At 41.5% G+C, this 18,773-nt stretch overlaps 1 protein-coding gene across 1 annotated transcript in view; it reads left to right on the top strand.

Moving 5' to 3' along the window:
* Window positions 1-18,773, top strand: part of GPR156 (G protein-coupled receptor 156) — a 189,935-nt gene that overhangs the window by 158,692 nt on the left and 12,470 nt on the right. Inside the window, exons 6-8 of the mRNA XM_069760469.1 lie at window positions 9,936-10,061; window positions 10,901-10,996; window positions 11,179-11,415. Coding sequence (XP_069616570.1) covers window positions 9,936-10,061; window positions 10,901-10,996; window positions 11,179-11,415 — 459 coding nt within the window. The remainder of the gene's footprint in view (window positions 1-9,935; window positions 10,062-10,900; window positions 10,997-11,178; window positions 11,416-18,773) is intronic.

The following is an 18,773-nucleotide window of genomic DNA, read 5'->3' as shown; positions in this document are numbered from 1 at the left end:
CCATCTATCCAAGAGCTGATTCTCATTAACTGTTCTGTCATAGGGTTCTAAGTCCAATATTTCTTCTTTTTTCCTTTTTCTCAAGGGCTATGTGTAAGAGGACAGAGAATAGAAAGGATCTCTCGATCTCTTATTAGTATGTAGGAAGGCAAATCGGGACATTGACTCATTTATGCATGGCTTTTCTCTTGATACACTACTCTCTCCATAAATATAATAATATTAATTTTATATTTCATTTCATTAAGTTTGGAGGGTTTGGCTCTAGCCATTGATATGCCATTAGTTTACGTGCCTGAAAAAGAATCCTTGAGATGCTCAGAGCCATTGGAGTCTATATCTATATTTTCCCCCAAAAGACCCAGTATACGAATCTTCTGGGCTCTGGTTCTAGTCTGACCTCAAATAATCTCTCCACAAAATCCAAAGCTCCCTTCCCAAAGTTAAGTGACCATTCTCGTTACCATACTTACCATAGGGCAATCTAATTTACTTTTGGGTGTACACCTATTCTGAAAAGGAAGCTTGGGGTTCTATACACCCTGTGGACAATATGTGTTTGCGATAGTCTTTGGGATTTACAAATAGATACCCTTGGGATTAGCTGAAGGATGCAGGCAATATTATTAACAACTATTTCCAGCATAAAGAAGAAGAATGAGCCCTGAAAATGATGCGATGTGCCCCACAGAGCCCGGATCTGAACCTCATCGAGTCTGTGACGGAGGGATCGGCACAACCCTACATCCACAGGAGATCTGTGCTTCCCCAAACTGTTTGGAACAACCTTCCTGCTGAATTCCTACAAAACTGTGTACAACTGGACCTGGAAGAATTGATGCCTTAATGCTGTTTGGAAGCCAGGAGGCAGTCATGACAAATATTGATTTTATTTAGATTTATCTTGTGTTCATTCACTTGACATTTTGTTAAGTTCTAAAAATAAACTATTAACACTTCTATTTTTAAAAGAATTCTTAGATTGGAAACGTTTGCACAAAAATATAAGCAAAGCTAATAACACACAAGAGAGGTGTTATAAAGGTGCAATCATCTGCTAATTTTATAAGATGTCACATAGAACTAGGAGCCTACAAAGCCGACTGTCAGAAAAACAGAATATCTGTGCATTATCACATGGGAATACTGTTCTTCAAATTACATTTTCTTGTGTATAGTGACTACAGGAACATTGAAGCCCTACAGCCAAGACTCCCTGTGGGAGAAGTAAAACTTATTCATTAGGATTGAGTAGTAGATATTCCGCAGGGCACAGTCAGGTGTCCTGTTCTCATCATTTCCTAAATGTAGGGCAAAATCTAAGTGCTAGGCTGGGGTCAGATGGGCTTATGTCAAAACATCGGAATTTCATCCATAAAACTCTTAGGCTATGTGCAGATGTTCAGGTTTTTTCGCAATAAAAACGCTATAAAAACTCATTAAAAACGCATACATTATGCATCCTATAATTTAGAATGCATTCTGCATGTTTTGTGCACAAAAGTAAAAAAGCAGCATGTTCATTAATTTTGCGGATTTTCTGCGTTTTTCCCACTATTCTATGCATTTGGGAAACGCACCAAAAACGCATGAAAAACGCAAAAAAAAACACATGCGGATTTCTGGCAGAAATGTCCGGTTTTTGTCAGGAAAATTTCTGCAAGAAATCCTGACGTATGCACATAGCCTTAATCTTCATCCACATTGTCATCCGCCGTCTTCCATCCTTGTGTCATCTGTCAGTCACGCAGTAGTAGGCAGTGCAGGACGGGGTGTGGAGCTGGAGTGAGGGGCGTCGGATCTACCGTGGGTAGTAGGCAGTGCAAGACGGGGTGTGGAGCTGGAGTGAGGGGCATCGGATCTGCCGTGGGTAGTAGGCAGTGCAGGACGGAGTGTGGAGCTGGAGTGAGGGGCGGCGGATCTGCAATGGGTAGTTGGCAGTGCAGGACGGGGTGTGGAGCTGGAGTGAGGGGCGTCGGATGTGCCAGGGCTCTTCGGCTTCATTTGCATTTCAATTCAAACACTGATTAAGGAATTTCTGGACTCGTCTTTTAGGGGCTGCATGTACAAATAAATAGTTTAGGGGAGAGTGAAGTCCTTCTGCCATATTTCCGTTAAATAAAAGGGGCAGCCTCGGACTGGTAGTCTTAAAAATTAACTATATAATATTCCATCCTAAATAATTAAGTAAAGCAAAGTTGCAGGAGATTTTATATTGTACAATTCCCAATGTGTGCCATGCTTAGCAGGTTACCATGTCCGGTGTATTTAGAATTGTCATTGTTTTCATCCACATGTCGGTGTTTTTATTGTCTCTGTTAGATAATACAAGTGTAAATATGATCAAATGAGTTTTGGAAAACTCCTCTTGCCTGGTTGCAGATTGTTTTAAACAAACACCCTCCCCAGGTCCAGACCTGAGTCCCCGACGCTGCTCCGGTGTCGTATTGGCTGTTGCATGGACGTTGATAGTGTAGCCAATCGGTAAGCTCGGCGGTTCGTGCCTTACACTCAAGCAGAGCTGCTGACCTCTGTTTCTGGCAGCAGCGACATGATTTCAGCACTGCAGACTACAACAGACACTGGGACCGGTGACAGAGACTCAGCACTGGCCTCCGAGAGTAAATGAGAGTTTGTTTTACAAAGCAGTCTGCAGCCAAGAGAAAGGGGTTTTCTGAAACATGGAAATCCACCTTATTAAAGGGACACTGTCACCTGAATTTGGAGGGAACAATCTTCAGCCATGGTGGCGGGGTTTTTGATTCACCCTTTCCTTACCCGCTGGCTGCATGCTTGCTGCAATATTGGATTGAAGTTCATTCTCTGTCCTCCGTAGTACATGCCTGCACAAGGCAAGATTGCAACCTCCAATCCTCACAAGATCTCCTTCTCTACTCCCCTCTTATCTCTTCCTCCCACAACCGCATACAAGATTCTCCCACGCTTCCCCCAAACTGTGGAACGCTCTACCCCATCATATCAGACTTTTGTCTATCACGGAAACCTTCAAAAGGACCTGAAGACCTACCTCTTCCAACAAGCCTACAACCTGCAGTGATCCTCAGTCTGCTGAACTGCCACACGACCAGCTCTTCCCTCTCCTACTGTATCTCCACCCATCCCTTGCAGACTGTGAGCCCTCGCGGGCAGGGTCCTCCCTCCTTATGTACTTGTGTGTGGCTTGTATTGCTCATGTTTATTGTACTTGTCTATTTATGCCCCTTTTTTCACATGTAAAGCGCCATGGAATAAATGGCGCTATAAAAATGAGTAGTAATAATATTAAAAAAAACTCCCAGGAAGTGGAAATATATCTAATATATAATTGCCTAGAATACTACTTCCTGCAATTTGTGCCAACTTCCGTGGCTTTGTCCGGAGCTAATGTCCGGAGCTAGTGTCCGGAGCTAGTGTGCGGAGCTAATGTCCGGAGATAATGTGCGGAGCTAATGTCCGGAGCTAATGTCCGGAGCTAATGTGCGGAGCTAATGTCCGGAGCTAATGTCCGGAGCTAATGTCCGGAGCTAATGTCCGGAGCTAATGTGCGGAGCTAATGTCCGGAGCTAGTGTCCGGAGCTAGTGTGCGGAGCTAATGTCCGGAGATAATGTGCGGAGCTAATGTCCGGAGCTAATGTCCGGAGCTAATGTCCGGAGCTAATGTGCGGAGCTAATGTCCGGAGCTAATGTGCGGAGATAATGTCCGGAGCTAATGTCCGGAGCTAATGTCCGGAGATAATGTCCGGAGATAAGTGACGTCAACAGTGTCCAGTGTCTGATTGGTTGCCGCCTGCTGCGAGCGACCAATCAGAAACGTGCCGTACTGTGACACACTCCGCCCGCCATTTTGGTGTGATTTTTGAATTTTTACCTCACAGCAAGTTTCTACTGCGTGGAGGCGGGCCCAGTGACGTTGCTCTTCAAGCTCCTGCCGAATTTCGTCAAAAAAATGATAATACCATTTACCAAAACTATATATATTTAGTTGTGAAGTGGTTCAGTGACATTTTCACACCAATTTTGAACTTTTGTTTGGTGTTTTCTCCATATACTGCCTATTATTCACTGACTGTTATACTGAGAGACTGCCGTTTATTAACCTCTTCTTTGCCACATTGGGTATATTGCTCTATTATTTGCCACATAAGGACATTGTCCATTATTGCCCAGCAATTTCTCTGCAATATAAACTGCCTATTTATTAATATCTGCATTCCTGCAAAGAACTATTGCCTATTATTAACTGGCTATTTTCCTACTACCTGACACTGCCTCTTATTAACCTGTTGTTTGCCACCACCACGCTTAAAGCTGTTTAGCTTAGCCAACATGAGCTCTAATAGTAAGGATACTAATGACACAGAGCCCAAAGCTGCTGATGGCGCACGTAAGATTAGGTCTGATAGAAAGTATACTAATAATGCAGAGCAAAAAGACGCCGACATATTATTTATTATTTACATTATTGTTCTTAAGCAAAGAACCGTTGTTGTGGCATTTGCCACAACACGCAAAGTTGTCGTCTGATGTCTTTCATCCCTCCCCTCATAAGCATGTTCATGGATCCTGTGTAACTGTACCTTAAATAACAAGAATTGTCAAGTCAAGAGCTGGTGAGTGCAGCCATTTTTTGTTCTTTCTTACTATTATTTATTAATTTTATTATTCTTACATTTGAATAAATAAAATATATATGGATTCTACACTCCCGATTCTTTAGAATCGGGCTGCCATCTAGTATTTATATATTTGAGGCAGTGACCCCTGTTACAGCTAGTGGGCGCTGTTTGTGCTCTCCAGAATGCGCAGAGGCATAGTGAGGCCATTAGGGCGTATTGCAGACACAGGTGTGGCTGTAATTAGAATAGTGAAGCAGTGACTGATTAAAAGTCCTGTAGTATAGGTGGAGGGGTGTCAGTGTTGGTCTTGGAAGCAGACAGAGCAGTTGTCTGCAGAGGTCTTTCTGTGTGGAGCAACATAGGGGCAAAAGGAACTGACATCCTGCGTCCCGAGCTGTCTTGTGTTTGCCAGGCTGAAATCCGGAGGATAGCGTGAGGTGCACGGCGTGAGTAAAGAGACTTGGTATCGGCGGGCGGTCGCCCCAGGGAAACTGGGCAAAGGGAAGTCTGGCCTGTGTAGGGACTATCACAGAAAGTGTGATCAAAGAGTAACCCAATGATCTCACAATGGTACTATATAAAATATATATTTTATTGAACATTTGTTAATAACATTAAAAACATATGAATCACTACATGAAAAAAGGTGCAAATCCTCAACAATAAGAGGGACTATATAGCCTGAGTGACACCACTAAATCAGGCCCAACATACAATTTAAACAAAATATCGCATCATGCTGTAAAATACAAGGTAATAGGGTTTAACCTGTATGGTCTATCCTAGCATGGAATCCTCTAGGAATCTCAATGTAGTTACCAATACATACTAGAATATCCCCAGTTGGGAAATATGAAGACCCATATCATGGTTATAACCCCCCATCTTGTATTAAAAGATCTGACAGCTTGTATAGACCGGTATATTACCTCTGAAGTAGACCTGGTGTGTGCTCCTCGGCGTCCCTCTGCCCCGACGCGCGTTTCGCAGTAGCTTCTTCTGCTTGGAAGCAGAAGAAGCTACTGCGAAACGCGCGTCGGGGCAGAGGGACGCCGAGGAGCACACACCAGGTCTACTTCAGAGGTAATATACCGGTCTATACAAGCTGTCAGATCTTTTAATACAAGATGGGGGGTTATAACCATGATATGGGTCTTCATATTTCCCAACTGGGGATATTCTAGTATGTATTGGTAACTACATTGAGATTCCTAGAGGATTCCATGCTAGGATAGACCATACAGGTTAAACCCTATTACCTAGTGAGGCCATTAGGGCGTATTGCAGACACAGGTGTGGCTGTGGATTCCATGCTAGGATAGACCATACAGGTTAAACCCTATTACCTAGTGAGGCCATTAGGGCGTATTGCAGACACAGGTGTGGCTGTAATTAGAATAGTGAAGCAGTGACTGATTAAAAGTCCTGTAGTATAGGTGGAGGGGTGTCAGTGTTGGTCTTGGAAGCAGACAGAGCAGTTGTCTGCAGAGGTCTTTCTGTGTGGAGCAACATAGGGGCAAAAGGAAGCAGAAGAAGCTACTGCGAAACGCGCATCGGGGCAGAGGGACGCCGAGGAGCACACACCAGGTCTACTTCAGAGGTAATATACCGGTCTATACAAGCTGTCAGATCTTTTAATACAAGATGGGGGGTTATAACCATGATATGGGTCTTCATATTTCCCAACTGGGGATATTCTAGTATGTATTGGTAACTACATTGAGATTCCTAGAGGATTCCATGCTAGGATAGACCATACAGGTTAAACCCTATTACCTTGTATTTTACAGCATGATGCGATACTTTGTTTAAATTGTATGTTGGGCCTGGTTTAGTGGTGTCACTCAGGCTATATAGTCCCTCTTATTGTTGAGGATTTGCACCTTTTTTCATGTAGTGATTCATATGTTTTTAATGTTATTAACAAATGTTCAATAAAATATATATTTTATATAGTACCATTGTGAGATCATTGGGTTACTGTTTGATCACACTTTCTGTGATAGTCCCTACACAGGCCAGACTTCCCTTTGCCCAGTTTCCCTGGGGCGACCGCCCGCCGATACCAAGTCTCTTTACTCACGCCGTGCACCTCACGCTATCCTCCGGATTTCAGCCTGGCAAACACAAGACAGCTCGGGACGCAGGGTGTCAGTTCCTTTTGCCCCTATGTTGCTCCACACAGAAAGACCTCTGCAGACAACTGCTCTGTCTGCTTCCAAGACCAACACTGCCCCCTATTTGTGGGAAAGCAAAATTTGGTTTATTGTAGAGCAAATAGTTGTGAAAACACTGTGTAGGGACTGCAAACTAAAGCCGGTTACTGTGTATTGCTAATAGACTGTGTGAAGAAACACAATAAAGGAACGTTTTGTTTCAACTTGCTTGGGTCACTGCCGTTTTACTGCGTATCCCACATCCTAGATATCACTGAATGAAATTTTTCAGTTGTAAATCTTTATTCATTACATAGTGGAATGTGTTCAGAACAATAAAACCTAAAAATGATCAACGTAAATCACAACTAATATCCCATGGAGGTCGGGATTTGGAATGATGCTCAAAAGCAAAGTGGAAAATGAAGTTACAGGCTGATCCAACTTCAGTGGAAATGCCTCAAGACAAGGAAATGATGCTCAGTAGTGTGTGTGACCTGTATGATCTCCCTACAATGCCTGGGCATGCTCCTGATGAGGCGGCGGATGGTCTCCTGAGGGATCTCCTCCCAGACCTGGACTAAAGCATCCGTCAACTCCTGGACAGTCTGTGGTGCAAAGTGACGTTGGTGGATGGAGCGAGACATGATGTTCCAGATGTGTTCAATCGGATTCAGGTCTGGGGAACGGGCGGGCCAGGCCATAGCTTCAATGCCTTCATCTTGCAGGAACCGCTGACACACACCAGCCACATGAGGTCTGGCATGGTCCTGCATTAGGAGGAACCCAGGGCCAACCACACCAGCACATGGTCTCACAAGGGGTCTGAGGATCTCATCTTGGTGCCTAATGGCAGTCAGGCTACCTCTGGCGAGCACATGGAGGGCTGCGCGGCCCTCCAAAGAAATGCCACCCCACACACGTGCTCAGTGTGAACCTGCTTTCATCTGTGAAGAGCACAGGGCGCCAGTGAGCGAATTTACCAATCCTGGTGTTGTATGGCAAATGCCAAGGGTTCTGCACGATGTTGGGCTGTGAGCACAACCCCATCTGTGGATGTCGGGCCCTCAGACCATCCTCATGGAGTCGGTTTCTAACAGTATGTGCAGACACATGCACATTTGTGACCTGCTGGAGATCATTTTGCAGGGCTCTGGCAGTGCTCCTCTTGTTCCTCCTTGCACAAAGGCTGAGGTATCGGTCCTGCTGCTGGGTAGTTGTCCTCCTACAGCCCCCTCCACGTCTCCTGGTGTACTGGCCTGTCTCCTGGTAGCTTCTCAAGCCTCTGAACACTACGCTGACAGACGCAGCAAACCTTCTTGTCACAGCTCGCATTGATGTGCCATCCTGAATGAGCTGCACTACCTGAGCCACTTGTGTGGGTTGTAGAATCCGTCTCATGCTACCACGAGTGTGAAAGCACAACCAACATTCAAAAGTGACCAAAACATCAGCCAGAAAGCATTGGTACTGAGATGTGGTCTGTGGTCCCCACCTACAGAACCACTCCTTTATTGAGCATGTGAAATTGATTGTCAGCAGTGTTGTTCCTAAGTGGACAGTTTGATTTCACAGAAGTTTTATTTACTTGGAGTTATATTCTGTTTAAGTGTTCCCTTTATTTTTTAGAGCAGTAGATATATATATATATATATTGGGTTGGAAAAGATATAAAGGTAAAATATTGTGGTTGCATAAATTTGCACGCCCTTACACATACTTTGTTGCAGTCCCCTGTGAATTTCTGGCAGCATTCAGACTTCTGGGTTGGGGTCTATCAGAATTGGCGATCTTTGCCCGCATGTCCTTGCAGTAGCTACATATGTATCAGGGTCATCTCCTGTGTACAGCGCCCTCTTCAGGTCAGTACAGATTGTCACTTGGGTTCAAGTCTAGGCTCGGCCATTCCTAAATTTCCATCTTCTTCTGGTGAAGCCGTTCTTTTGGTTATTTGCAGGTCGTTTAGAGTCGTTGTCGCTGAAATGTATCTTCAGCTTTTTAGCAGAGGCCGGAAAGTTTTGTTGCAAAATTGACTGCTATTTGGACTGACTAAAAGCCTAAAGCCTCAATTTCAGCTGCAGAAAAAAAAATCCCCAAAGCATAATGCTATCTCCACCATGCCTAACTGTGGGAATGGTGATTTTCTGGTGATGCCCAGTGTCAGCTTTGAACCTTTTTAAATTACGACCAAAGAGTTTCCCCTTGGTCCCATTAGACATGAAACATTCACCACATGCTCCAGGCTGGCGTCATGAAGGTTTTGTAGAACATCGCCAGCTTGGATGTCTTTCTATGTAGGAAAAGGTTTCTGTCTTTCCACCCAACTGCACAGGCCGGACATAAGAATACGGTAGATTGTGGTCACACGTAGAATATAATCCACCTCTCCTGTCTCCCCTTTTCCTCATAGTTTGTAGTGTGCGAGCAGCAGGGCCCTCATTCCTCCTGGTATCTGTTTTGAACTGTATTTCTGTTATGCTGTAATGTCTATTGTCTGTACAAGTCCCCTCTATAATTTGTAAAGCACTGCGGAATATGATGGTGCTATAGAAACAAAATTATTATTATTATTATTATTATTATTATTATTATTATTATTATTAATCAGGACCAATTTTCTTCTTGTCTTTTCATCATCTTTTGAGTCCAGTTCTAAGTAACATCACTGTTGTGCTAAATTTCAGCCTCTTCTTGATAAATCTTCAGCGATCCACGGTAGATCTTGCACCTTCTCTTGACTTTCCACATGGAGATCCTTTGCTGTGTTGTCAGCTGTTTAGGACCAGAAAATGTCAGCGACACTTCCTCTGGGGTTAATCAGAATACAATGTAACATGAGGGGAAATGTGCTCGATTCTGTGCACAACCCCAGTCCTGATTATAGGAGGGTGCTCACATTTACAACCAGACTCAAATATTGTGCTTGCATTTTTATTTTCCCCATTATAATGTTTTCATTTTTTTTTGTCTCAATGGATTTATCCAGATTAGAGAGGACATTAAAGGTGGGGAAAGTTTTGAAATGATTCTCCTTGGTAAGATGTATTACATGATGAAAACCTGGCATTTTACCAGGGGTGTGTAGACTTTTTCTATCCAGTGTGATCCTGATGAGGCGGTGCAGTTCTTACATACTGATGACGGATTGTTCCTTCCCCTATAGATCATAAAGGACATCACGCTGCTGGGACTGGAGGCCGCGCTGCTGGTCGCTGACGCTCTGCTGCTCCTCACCTGGGTGTTATCGGACCCCGTGATCTGTGCCCAGAATGTGAGCGCTGGCATTAAGGTGACGCACCCGTGAGATCACTGCTTGTAGTACTAGTCATGGTAACAGTCTCAGGCCGCACAGCAGTGCTGACCTCGCACAAAGACACAAAGCCGCAGCTCTAATACGGACTTATCGCTTCATTTCTCGCCCTTTTCGAGATCTATGCGTTTATTCACTGACAGCAAGCACTCACTGCCCGCCTTCCATCCAGAGACTTTAATGTTTCTCTCCGGCTGATAGATTCTGTCTCCACTGATACATTCTGATCATATTGTTACAAAGTGACTTTATAACAAATCCTCACTCTTTAGATAACTTATTTCTGGTGGTCTGACTGCCAAGACCTCCACTGATGCAGAGAGGGGGGCTCTGCAGTGCCCAGTTAGGTGGTCCTGGGGTCCGCTCCGACCATTGACTACGGACCTGCTGGGGATAGTCGCTGTCTGCGATCACCTTTTTCTGACAGTTCCATAGAGAATAACCGGAAGAGCTCAGCCATCGCTTTATTCTAATGGGGGAATTAAAAGCCCCCAGATTAGACCCAGGGGACCAGTGATTTACTCCCGAACCTCAGGGTGGGTGACGTCCTCTAAACATGGGAAGATTCCTTTAAGTCCATCTCGGTTCTCAGCTGCTGAATGTAAAAGAGAAAGTTCCCACTGACTGATCTTGTGGACCTGACTGGCCCTTTAAATCATTGACGCCTGCAAGTTCCCTGTCAGACCTGAATTCGAGGGGTCCTGTGGGGGGTCTCGCTCTACCCCTGTCCTTACCCCAGGTCCAGCCACCCCTTTATTTTTTGCAGAATATTACAATGATCCATGTAACGTCAGTCGTCCACTTCTCGCCCTCCCCAGGCTGCGGATCGGGCCACGTTCTGTGACGTCTCCAGGACTCGGCTCTGCTCCTCCAAGTACATGGACTTCTGGACCGCTCTACTGCTCGGATTCAAGGTGCTCCATTATTTTATATCAAATCCTTCCATCCGTCATGTACGGGTGTGAGCTGTGATCCTGGCAGCCTCTTCATGAACCAGGAGGCCCAGGATGAACACAGCTGCAGAAGAATCCAGGTTATACAATGCTCCCTGTGATTCGCTTCTTCCCTCTGAACTCCTCTCTTCTGTGCCTTGCAGGCCATGTTTCTGGTTTACGGTACATATTTGGCCGGTCTGACCAAGAATATCAGCACTCCTCCGGTGAACCAGTCCCTGGTGATCATGGTGGGCAGCAGCCTGGTGATGGTGGCCACTGGGGTCGTCCTATTAGTGTCACGCTTCTTCTATAACTGGCCCAGCCTGGTCTATGGGGTGACGGCCGGCAGCGTCCTCCTCTGCACGACAACCATCACCTGCCTCATCTTCATCCCGCAGGTAAAACTGTCCACACCCAGACGTTATCCCAGACACACCTGTCCTACACCGCCGACCAAACCGCGTCATATAGCACACAGGGCAGTATGATAGCGGTTATATTCCTGTACATAGGAGCAGTATTATAGCAGTTATATTCCTGTACATAGGGACAGTATTATAGTAGTTATATTCCTGTACATAGGGGCAGTATTATAGTAGTTATATTCTTGTACATAGGGAGCAGTATTATAGTAGTTATATTCTTGTACATAGGGGCAGTATTATAGTAGTTATATTCTTATACATAGGGGGCAGTATTATAGTAGTTATATTCTTGTACATAGGAGCAGTATTATAGTAGTTATATTCTTGTATATAGGGGCAGTATTATAGTAGTTATATTCTTGTACATAGGAGCAGTATTATAGTAGTTATATTCTTGTACATAAGGGCAGTATTATAGTAGTTATATTCTTGACATAGGAGCAGTATTATAGTAGTTATATTCTTATACATAGGGGGCAGTATTATAGTAGTTATATTCTTGTACATAGGGGCAGTATTATAGTAGTTATATTCTTGTACATAGGAGCAGTATTATAGTAGTTATATTCTTGTACATAGGGGCAGTATTATAGTAGTTATATTCTTGTACATAGGGGCAGTATTATAGTAGTTATATTCTTGTACATAGGGGCAGTATTATAGTAGTTATATTCTTGTACATAGGAGCGGTATTATAGTAGTTATATTCTTGTATATAGGGGCAGTATTATAGTAGTTATATTCTTGTACATAGGGGCAGTATTATAGTAGTTATATTCCTGTACATAGGGGCAGTATTATAGTAGTTATATTCCTGTACATAGGGGCATTATTATAGTAGTTATATTCCTGTACATAGGGACAGTATTATAGTAGTTATATTCTTGTATATAGGGGCAGTATTATAGTATTTATATTCTTGTACATAGGGGCAGTATTATAGTAGTTATATTCTTGTACATAGGAGCAGTATTATAGTAACTATATTCTTGTACATAGGAGCAGTATTATAGTAGTTATATTCTTGTACATAGGAGCAGTATTATAGTAGTTATATTCTTGTACATAGGGGCAGTATTATAGTAGTTATATTCTTGTACATAGGGGCAGTATTATAGTAGTTATATTCTTGTACATAGGAGCGGTATTATAGTAGTTATATTCTTGTACATAGGAGCAGTATTATAGTAGTTATATTCTTGTACATAGGGGCAGTATTATAGTAGTTATATTCCTGTACATAGGGGCATTATTATAGTAGTTATATTCCTGTACATAGGGACAGTATTATAGTAGTTATATTCTTGTATATAGGGGCAGTATTATAGTATTTATATTCTTGTACATAGGGGCAGTATTATAGTAGTTATATTCTTGTACATAGGAGCAGTATTATAGTAACTATATTCTTGTACATAGGAGCAGTATTATAGTAGTTATATTCTTGTACATAGGAGCAGTATTATAGTAGTTATATTCTTGTACATAGGGGCAGTATTATAGTAGTTATATTCTTGTACATAGGGGCAGTATTATAGTAGTTATATTCTTGTACATAGGAGCAGTATTATAGTAGTTATATTCCTGTACATAGGGACAGTATTATAGTAGTTATATTCTTGTATATAGGGGCAGTATTATAGTATTTATATTCTTGTACATAGGGGCAGTATTATAGTAGTTATATTCTTGTACATAGGAGCAGTATTATAGTAGTTATATTCTTGTACATAGGAGCAGTATTATAGTAGTTATATTCTTGTACATAGGGGCAGTATTATAGTAGTTATATTCCTGTACATAGGGACAGCATTATAGTAGTTATAATTCCTGTACATAGGGGCATTATTATATTAGTTATATTCCTGTACATTGGGGCAGTATTATAGTAGTTAAATTCTCTTACATAGGAGCAATATTATAGTAGTTATATTCTTGTACATAAGAGCAGTATTATAGTAGTTATATTCTTGTATATAGGGGCAGTATTATAGTAGTTATATTTTTGTACATAGGGGCAGTATTATAGTAGTTATATTCTTGTACATAGGAGCAGTATTATAGTAGTTATATTCCTGTACATAGGGGCAGTATTATAGTAGTTATATTCTTGTACATAGGGAGCAGTATTATAGTAGTTATATTCTTGTACATAGGGAGCAGTATTATAGTAGTTATATTCTTGTACATAGGGAGCAGTATAATAGTAGTTATATTCTTGCACATAGAGGCAGTATTATAGTAGTTATATTCTTGTACATAGGGGCAGTATTATAGTAGTTATATTCTTGTACATAGGAGCAGTATTATAGTAGTTATATTTTTGTACATAGTGGCAGTATTATAGTAGTTATATTCTTGTACATAGGAGCAGTATTATAGTAACTATATTCTTGTACATAGGAGCAGTATTATAGTAGTTATATTCTTGTACATAGGAGCAGTATTATAGTAGTTATATTCCTGTACATAGGGGCAGTATTATAGTAGTTATATTCTTGTACATAGGGAGCAGTATTATAGTAGTTATATTCTTGTACATAGGAGCAGTATTATAGCAGTTATATTCTTGTACATAGGGGCAGTATTATAGTAGTTATATCCTTGTATATAGGAGCAGTATTATAGTAGTTATATTCTTGTACATAGGGAGCAGTATTATAGTAGTTATATTCTTGTACATAGGGAGCAGTATTATAGTAGTTATATTCTTGCACATAGAGGCAGTATTATAGTAGTTATATTCTTGTACTTAGGGGCAGTATTATAGTAGTTATATTCTTGTACATAGGAGCAGTATTATAGTAGTTATATTTTTGTACATAGTGGCAGTATTATAGTAGTTATATTCTTGTACATAGGAGCAGTATTATAGTAACTATATTCTTGTACATAGGAGCAGTATTATAGTAGTTATATTCTTGTACATAGGAGCAGTATTATAGTAGTTATATTCCTGTACATAGGGGCAGTATTATAGTAGTTATATTCTTGTACATAGGGAGCAGTATTATAGTAGTTATATTCTTGTACATAGGAGCAGTATTATAGCAGTTATATTCTTGTACATAGGGGCAGTATTATAGTAGTTATATCCTTGTATATAGGAGCAGTATTATAGTAGTTATATTCTTGTACATAGGGAGCAGTATTATAGTAGTTATATTCTTGTACATAGGGAGCAGTATAATAGTAGTTATATTCTTGCACATAGAGGCAGTATTATAGTAGTTATATTCTTGTACATAGGGGCAGTATTATAGTAGTTATATTCTTGTACATAGGAGCAGTATTATAGTAGTTATATTTTTGTACATAGTGGCAGTATTATAGTAGTTATATTCTTGTACATAGGAGCAGTATTATAGTAACTATATTCTTGTACATAGGAGCAGTATTATAGTAGTTATATTCTTGTACATAGGGAGCAGTATTATAGTAGTTATATTCTTGTACATAGGAGCAGTATTATAGCAGTTATATTCTTGTACATAGGGGCAGTATTATAGTAGTTATATCCTTGTATATAGGAGCAGTATTATAGTAGTTATATTCTTGTACATAGGGAGCAGTATTATAGTAGTTATATTCTTGTACATAGGGAGCAGTATTATAGTAGTTATATTCTTGCACATAGAGGCAGTATTATAGTAGTTATATTCTTGTACATAGGGGCAGTATTATAGTAGTTATATTCTTGTACATAGGAGCAGTATTATAATAGTTATATTCTTGTACATAGGGGGCAGTATTATAATAGTTATATTCTTGCACATAGGGGCAGTATTATAGTAGTTATATTCTTGTATATAGGGGCAGTATTATAGTAGTTATATTCTTGCACATAGGAGCAGTATTATAGTAGTTATATTTTTGTACATAGCAGCAGTATTATAGTAGTTATATTCTTGTACACAGGAGCAGTATTATAGTAGTTATATTCTTGTACATAGGGGCAGTATTATAGTAGTTATATTCCTGTACATAGGAGCAGTATTATAGTAGTTACATTCTTGGACATAGGGGCAGTATTATAGTAGTTATATTCTTTTACATAGGGGGCAGTATTATAGTAGTTATATTCTTGTACATAGGAGCAGTATTATAGTAGTTATATTCTTATACATAGGGGCAGTATTATAGTAGTTATATTCTTGTACATAGGTGCAGTATTATAGTAGTTATAGTTATATTCTTGTATATAGGAGCAGTATTATAGTAGTTATATTCTTGTACATAGGGGCAGTATTATAGTAGTTATATCCTTGTACATAGGAGCAGTATTATAGTAGTTATATTCTTGTACATAGGGAGCAGTATTATAGTAGTTATATTCTTGTACATAGGGGCAGTATTATAGTAGTTATATTCTTGTACATAGGGGCAGTATTATAGTAGTTATATTCTTGTACATAGGGGGCAGTATTATAGTAGTTATATTTTTGTACATAGGGGAAGTATTATAGTAGTTATATTCTTGTACATAGGGGCAGCATTATAGTAGTTATATTTTTGTACATAGGGGCAGTATTATAGTAGTTATATTCTTGTACATAGGGGCAGCATTATAGTATTTGTACAGTATTGTTACAGATTCTGGCTCCTTCATGTCACTACAGGTACATGCACAACCTGTAATTATAGGGACATGATGCCACACTACGCGTTTCCAGTCCCCTGTTATTATATATGTGTGTGATGCTGCTGGTTCTGGACAGTTTCTTTGGGGAGCAGCCCAGAGGGAGAAGCAGATGTCGGATGCTCATGTGTCCAGTAGGCGGCAGCAGAACACCTCACGGGATAAGATATTGTGCATTGGGCGGCTGCGCTGACATCAGCATTGATACTTGTTGCATCCTTCTCGCATCCTTCCAGCATCATCCATATGTCTGATTCGGAGCGTATGACCTAGCGGGTTTCTGCAGTGATCAGAGCAGATGATTCCTTCTAGCAGTGATTGTATACAGGTATTGTGATGGCTCCGGGCTGCAGAGACCTCCTCATGTCCCATCCTATCTGCAGGGAGCCACATGAGACAATACAGGAATGGTTCTTACCCCACCATAATAGCAGGGTCATCGTCGCCATACCGCCGGCCTCGGAGACCATGTTATTCCTGACTAGACCTGTGCAGCTTAGAGATGATATAGGACAGTGCTCCCCAACTCCGGTCCTCAAGACCGCACAACAGGTCATGTTTTCAGGATTTCCTTAGTATTGCACAGGTGATAATTCCATCACCTGTGCAATACTAAGGAATTCCTGAAAACATGACCTGTTGGTGGCTCTTGAGGACCGGAGTTGGGGACCACTGATAAAGGAGATGGAGCGAGGACCAGGGCCCTTACTGAAGCTGTCCAGGATCGCTCACCCCACAGCGCCACCCCTGACTACAGGCTCTATGGGATACTGCAGCTCCAGAAAAGAGAATGGAGCTCAGCAGTAATACCTCACACAACCATGGACACATGGGGCGCTCTTTCCGCAGCCATGTTTTTCTGCTAGTGGACAGCCCCGTCACAGCGATTTCCTCTCACTGTCAGTACAGGAGGAGTTGGCCATGATCGGATGTGATGTATGAAGGACCATCCGCACAATCAGAACTGCCCGAATAATACAATGAAACATAACTAGACGGAAAGATCCTGACAATGAAACACGGCCTGAGCCGGGAATCCTGATAGACATGTGTAGAAGACCCTGGGGCATCTCCCTGCCGCCATCATTACATCCATGTGCATGGCGGAGGGAGGAGGGGGATGCAGCTGCAGCTTCTCTCCTCCAGGGTCTGTGAGCACATAGTAACATAGTAACATAGTTAGTAAGGCCGAAAAAAGACATTTGTCCATCCAGTTCAGCCTATTTTCCATCATAATAAATCTTCAGATCTACGTCCTTCTACAGAACCTAATAATTGTATGATACAATATTGTTCTGCTCCAGGAAGACATCCAGGCCTCTCTTGAACCCCTCGACTGAGTTCGCCATCACCACCTCCTCAGGCAAGCAATTCCAGATTCTCACTGCCCTAACAGTAAAGAATCCTCTTCTATGTTGGTGGAAAAACCTTCTCTCCTCCAGACGCAAAGAATGCCCCCTTGTGCCCGTCACCTTCCTTGGTATAAACAGATCCTCAGCGAGATATTTGTATTGTCCCCTTATATACTTATACATGGTTATTAGATCGCCCCTCAGTCGTCTTTTTTCTAGACTAAATAATCCTAATTTCGCTAATCTATCTGGGTATTGTAGTTCTCCCATCCCCTTTATTAATTTTGTTACCCTCCTTTGTACTCTCTCTAGTTCCATTATATCCTTCCTGAGCACCGGTGCCCAAAACTGGACACAGTACTCCATGTGCGGTCTAACTAGGGATTTGTACAGAGGCAGTATAATGCTCTCATCATGTGTTTCCAGACCTCTTTTAATGCACCCCATGATCCTGGCACTGGCTGCTCCAGGTAAGTTTATCATTAACTAGGATCCCCAAGTCCTTCTCCCTGTCAGATTTACCCAGTGGTTTCCCGTTCAGTGTGTAATGGTGATATTGATTCCTTCTTCCCATGTGTATAACCTTACATTTATCATTGTTAAACCTCATCTGCCACCTTTCAGCCCAAGTTTCCAACTTATCCAGATCCATCTGTAGCAGAATACTATCTTCTCTTGTATTAACTGCTTTACATAGTTTTGTATCATCTGCAAATATCGATATTTTACTGTGTAAACCTTCTACCAGATCATTAATGAATATGTTGAAGAGAAGAGGTCCCAATACCGACCCCTGCGGTCCCCACTGGTCACAGCGACCCAGTTAGAGACTATACCATTTATAACCACCCTCTGCTTTCTATCACTAAGCCAGTTACTAACCCATTTACACACATTTTCCCCCAGACCAAGCATTCTCATTTTGTGTACCAACCTCTTGTGCGGCACGGTATCAAACGCTTTGGAAAAATCGAGATATACCACGTCCAATGACTCACCGTGGTCCAGCCTATAGCTTACCTCTTCATAAAAACTGATTAGATTGGTTTGACAGGAGCGATTTCTCATAAACCCATGCTGATATGGAGTTAAACAGTTGTTCTCATTGAGATAATCCAGAATAACATCCCTCAGAAACCCTTCAAATATTTTACCAACAATAGAGGTTAGACTTACTGGCCTATAATTTCCAGGTTCACTTTTAGAGCCCTTTTTGAATATTGGCACCACATTTGCTATGCGCCAGTCCTGCGGAACAGACCCTGTCGCTATAGAGTCCCTAAAAATAAGAAATAATGGTTTATCTATTACATTACTTAGTTCTCTTAGTACTCGTGGGT

Source organism: Ranitomeya imitator, chromosome 3, assembly GCF_032444005.1.
Source record: "Ranitomeya imitator isolate aRanImi1 chromosome 3, aRanImi1.pri, whole genome shotgun sequence".
Taxonomy (NCBI): Eukaryota; Metazoa; Chordata; class Amphibia; order Anura; family Dendrobatidae; genus Ranitomeya; species Ranitomeya imitator.
Note: the sequence above shows the minus strand (reverse complement) of the source record. Positions and strands in the feature narration are given on the sequence as shown.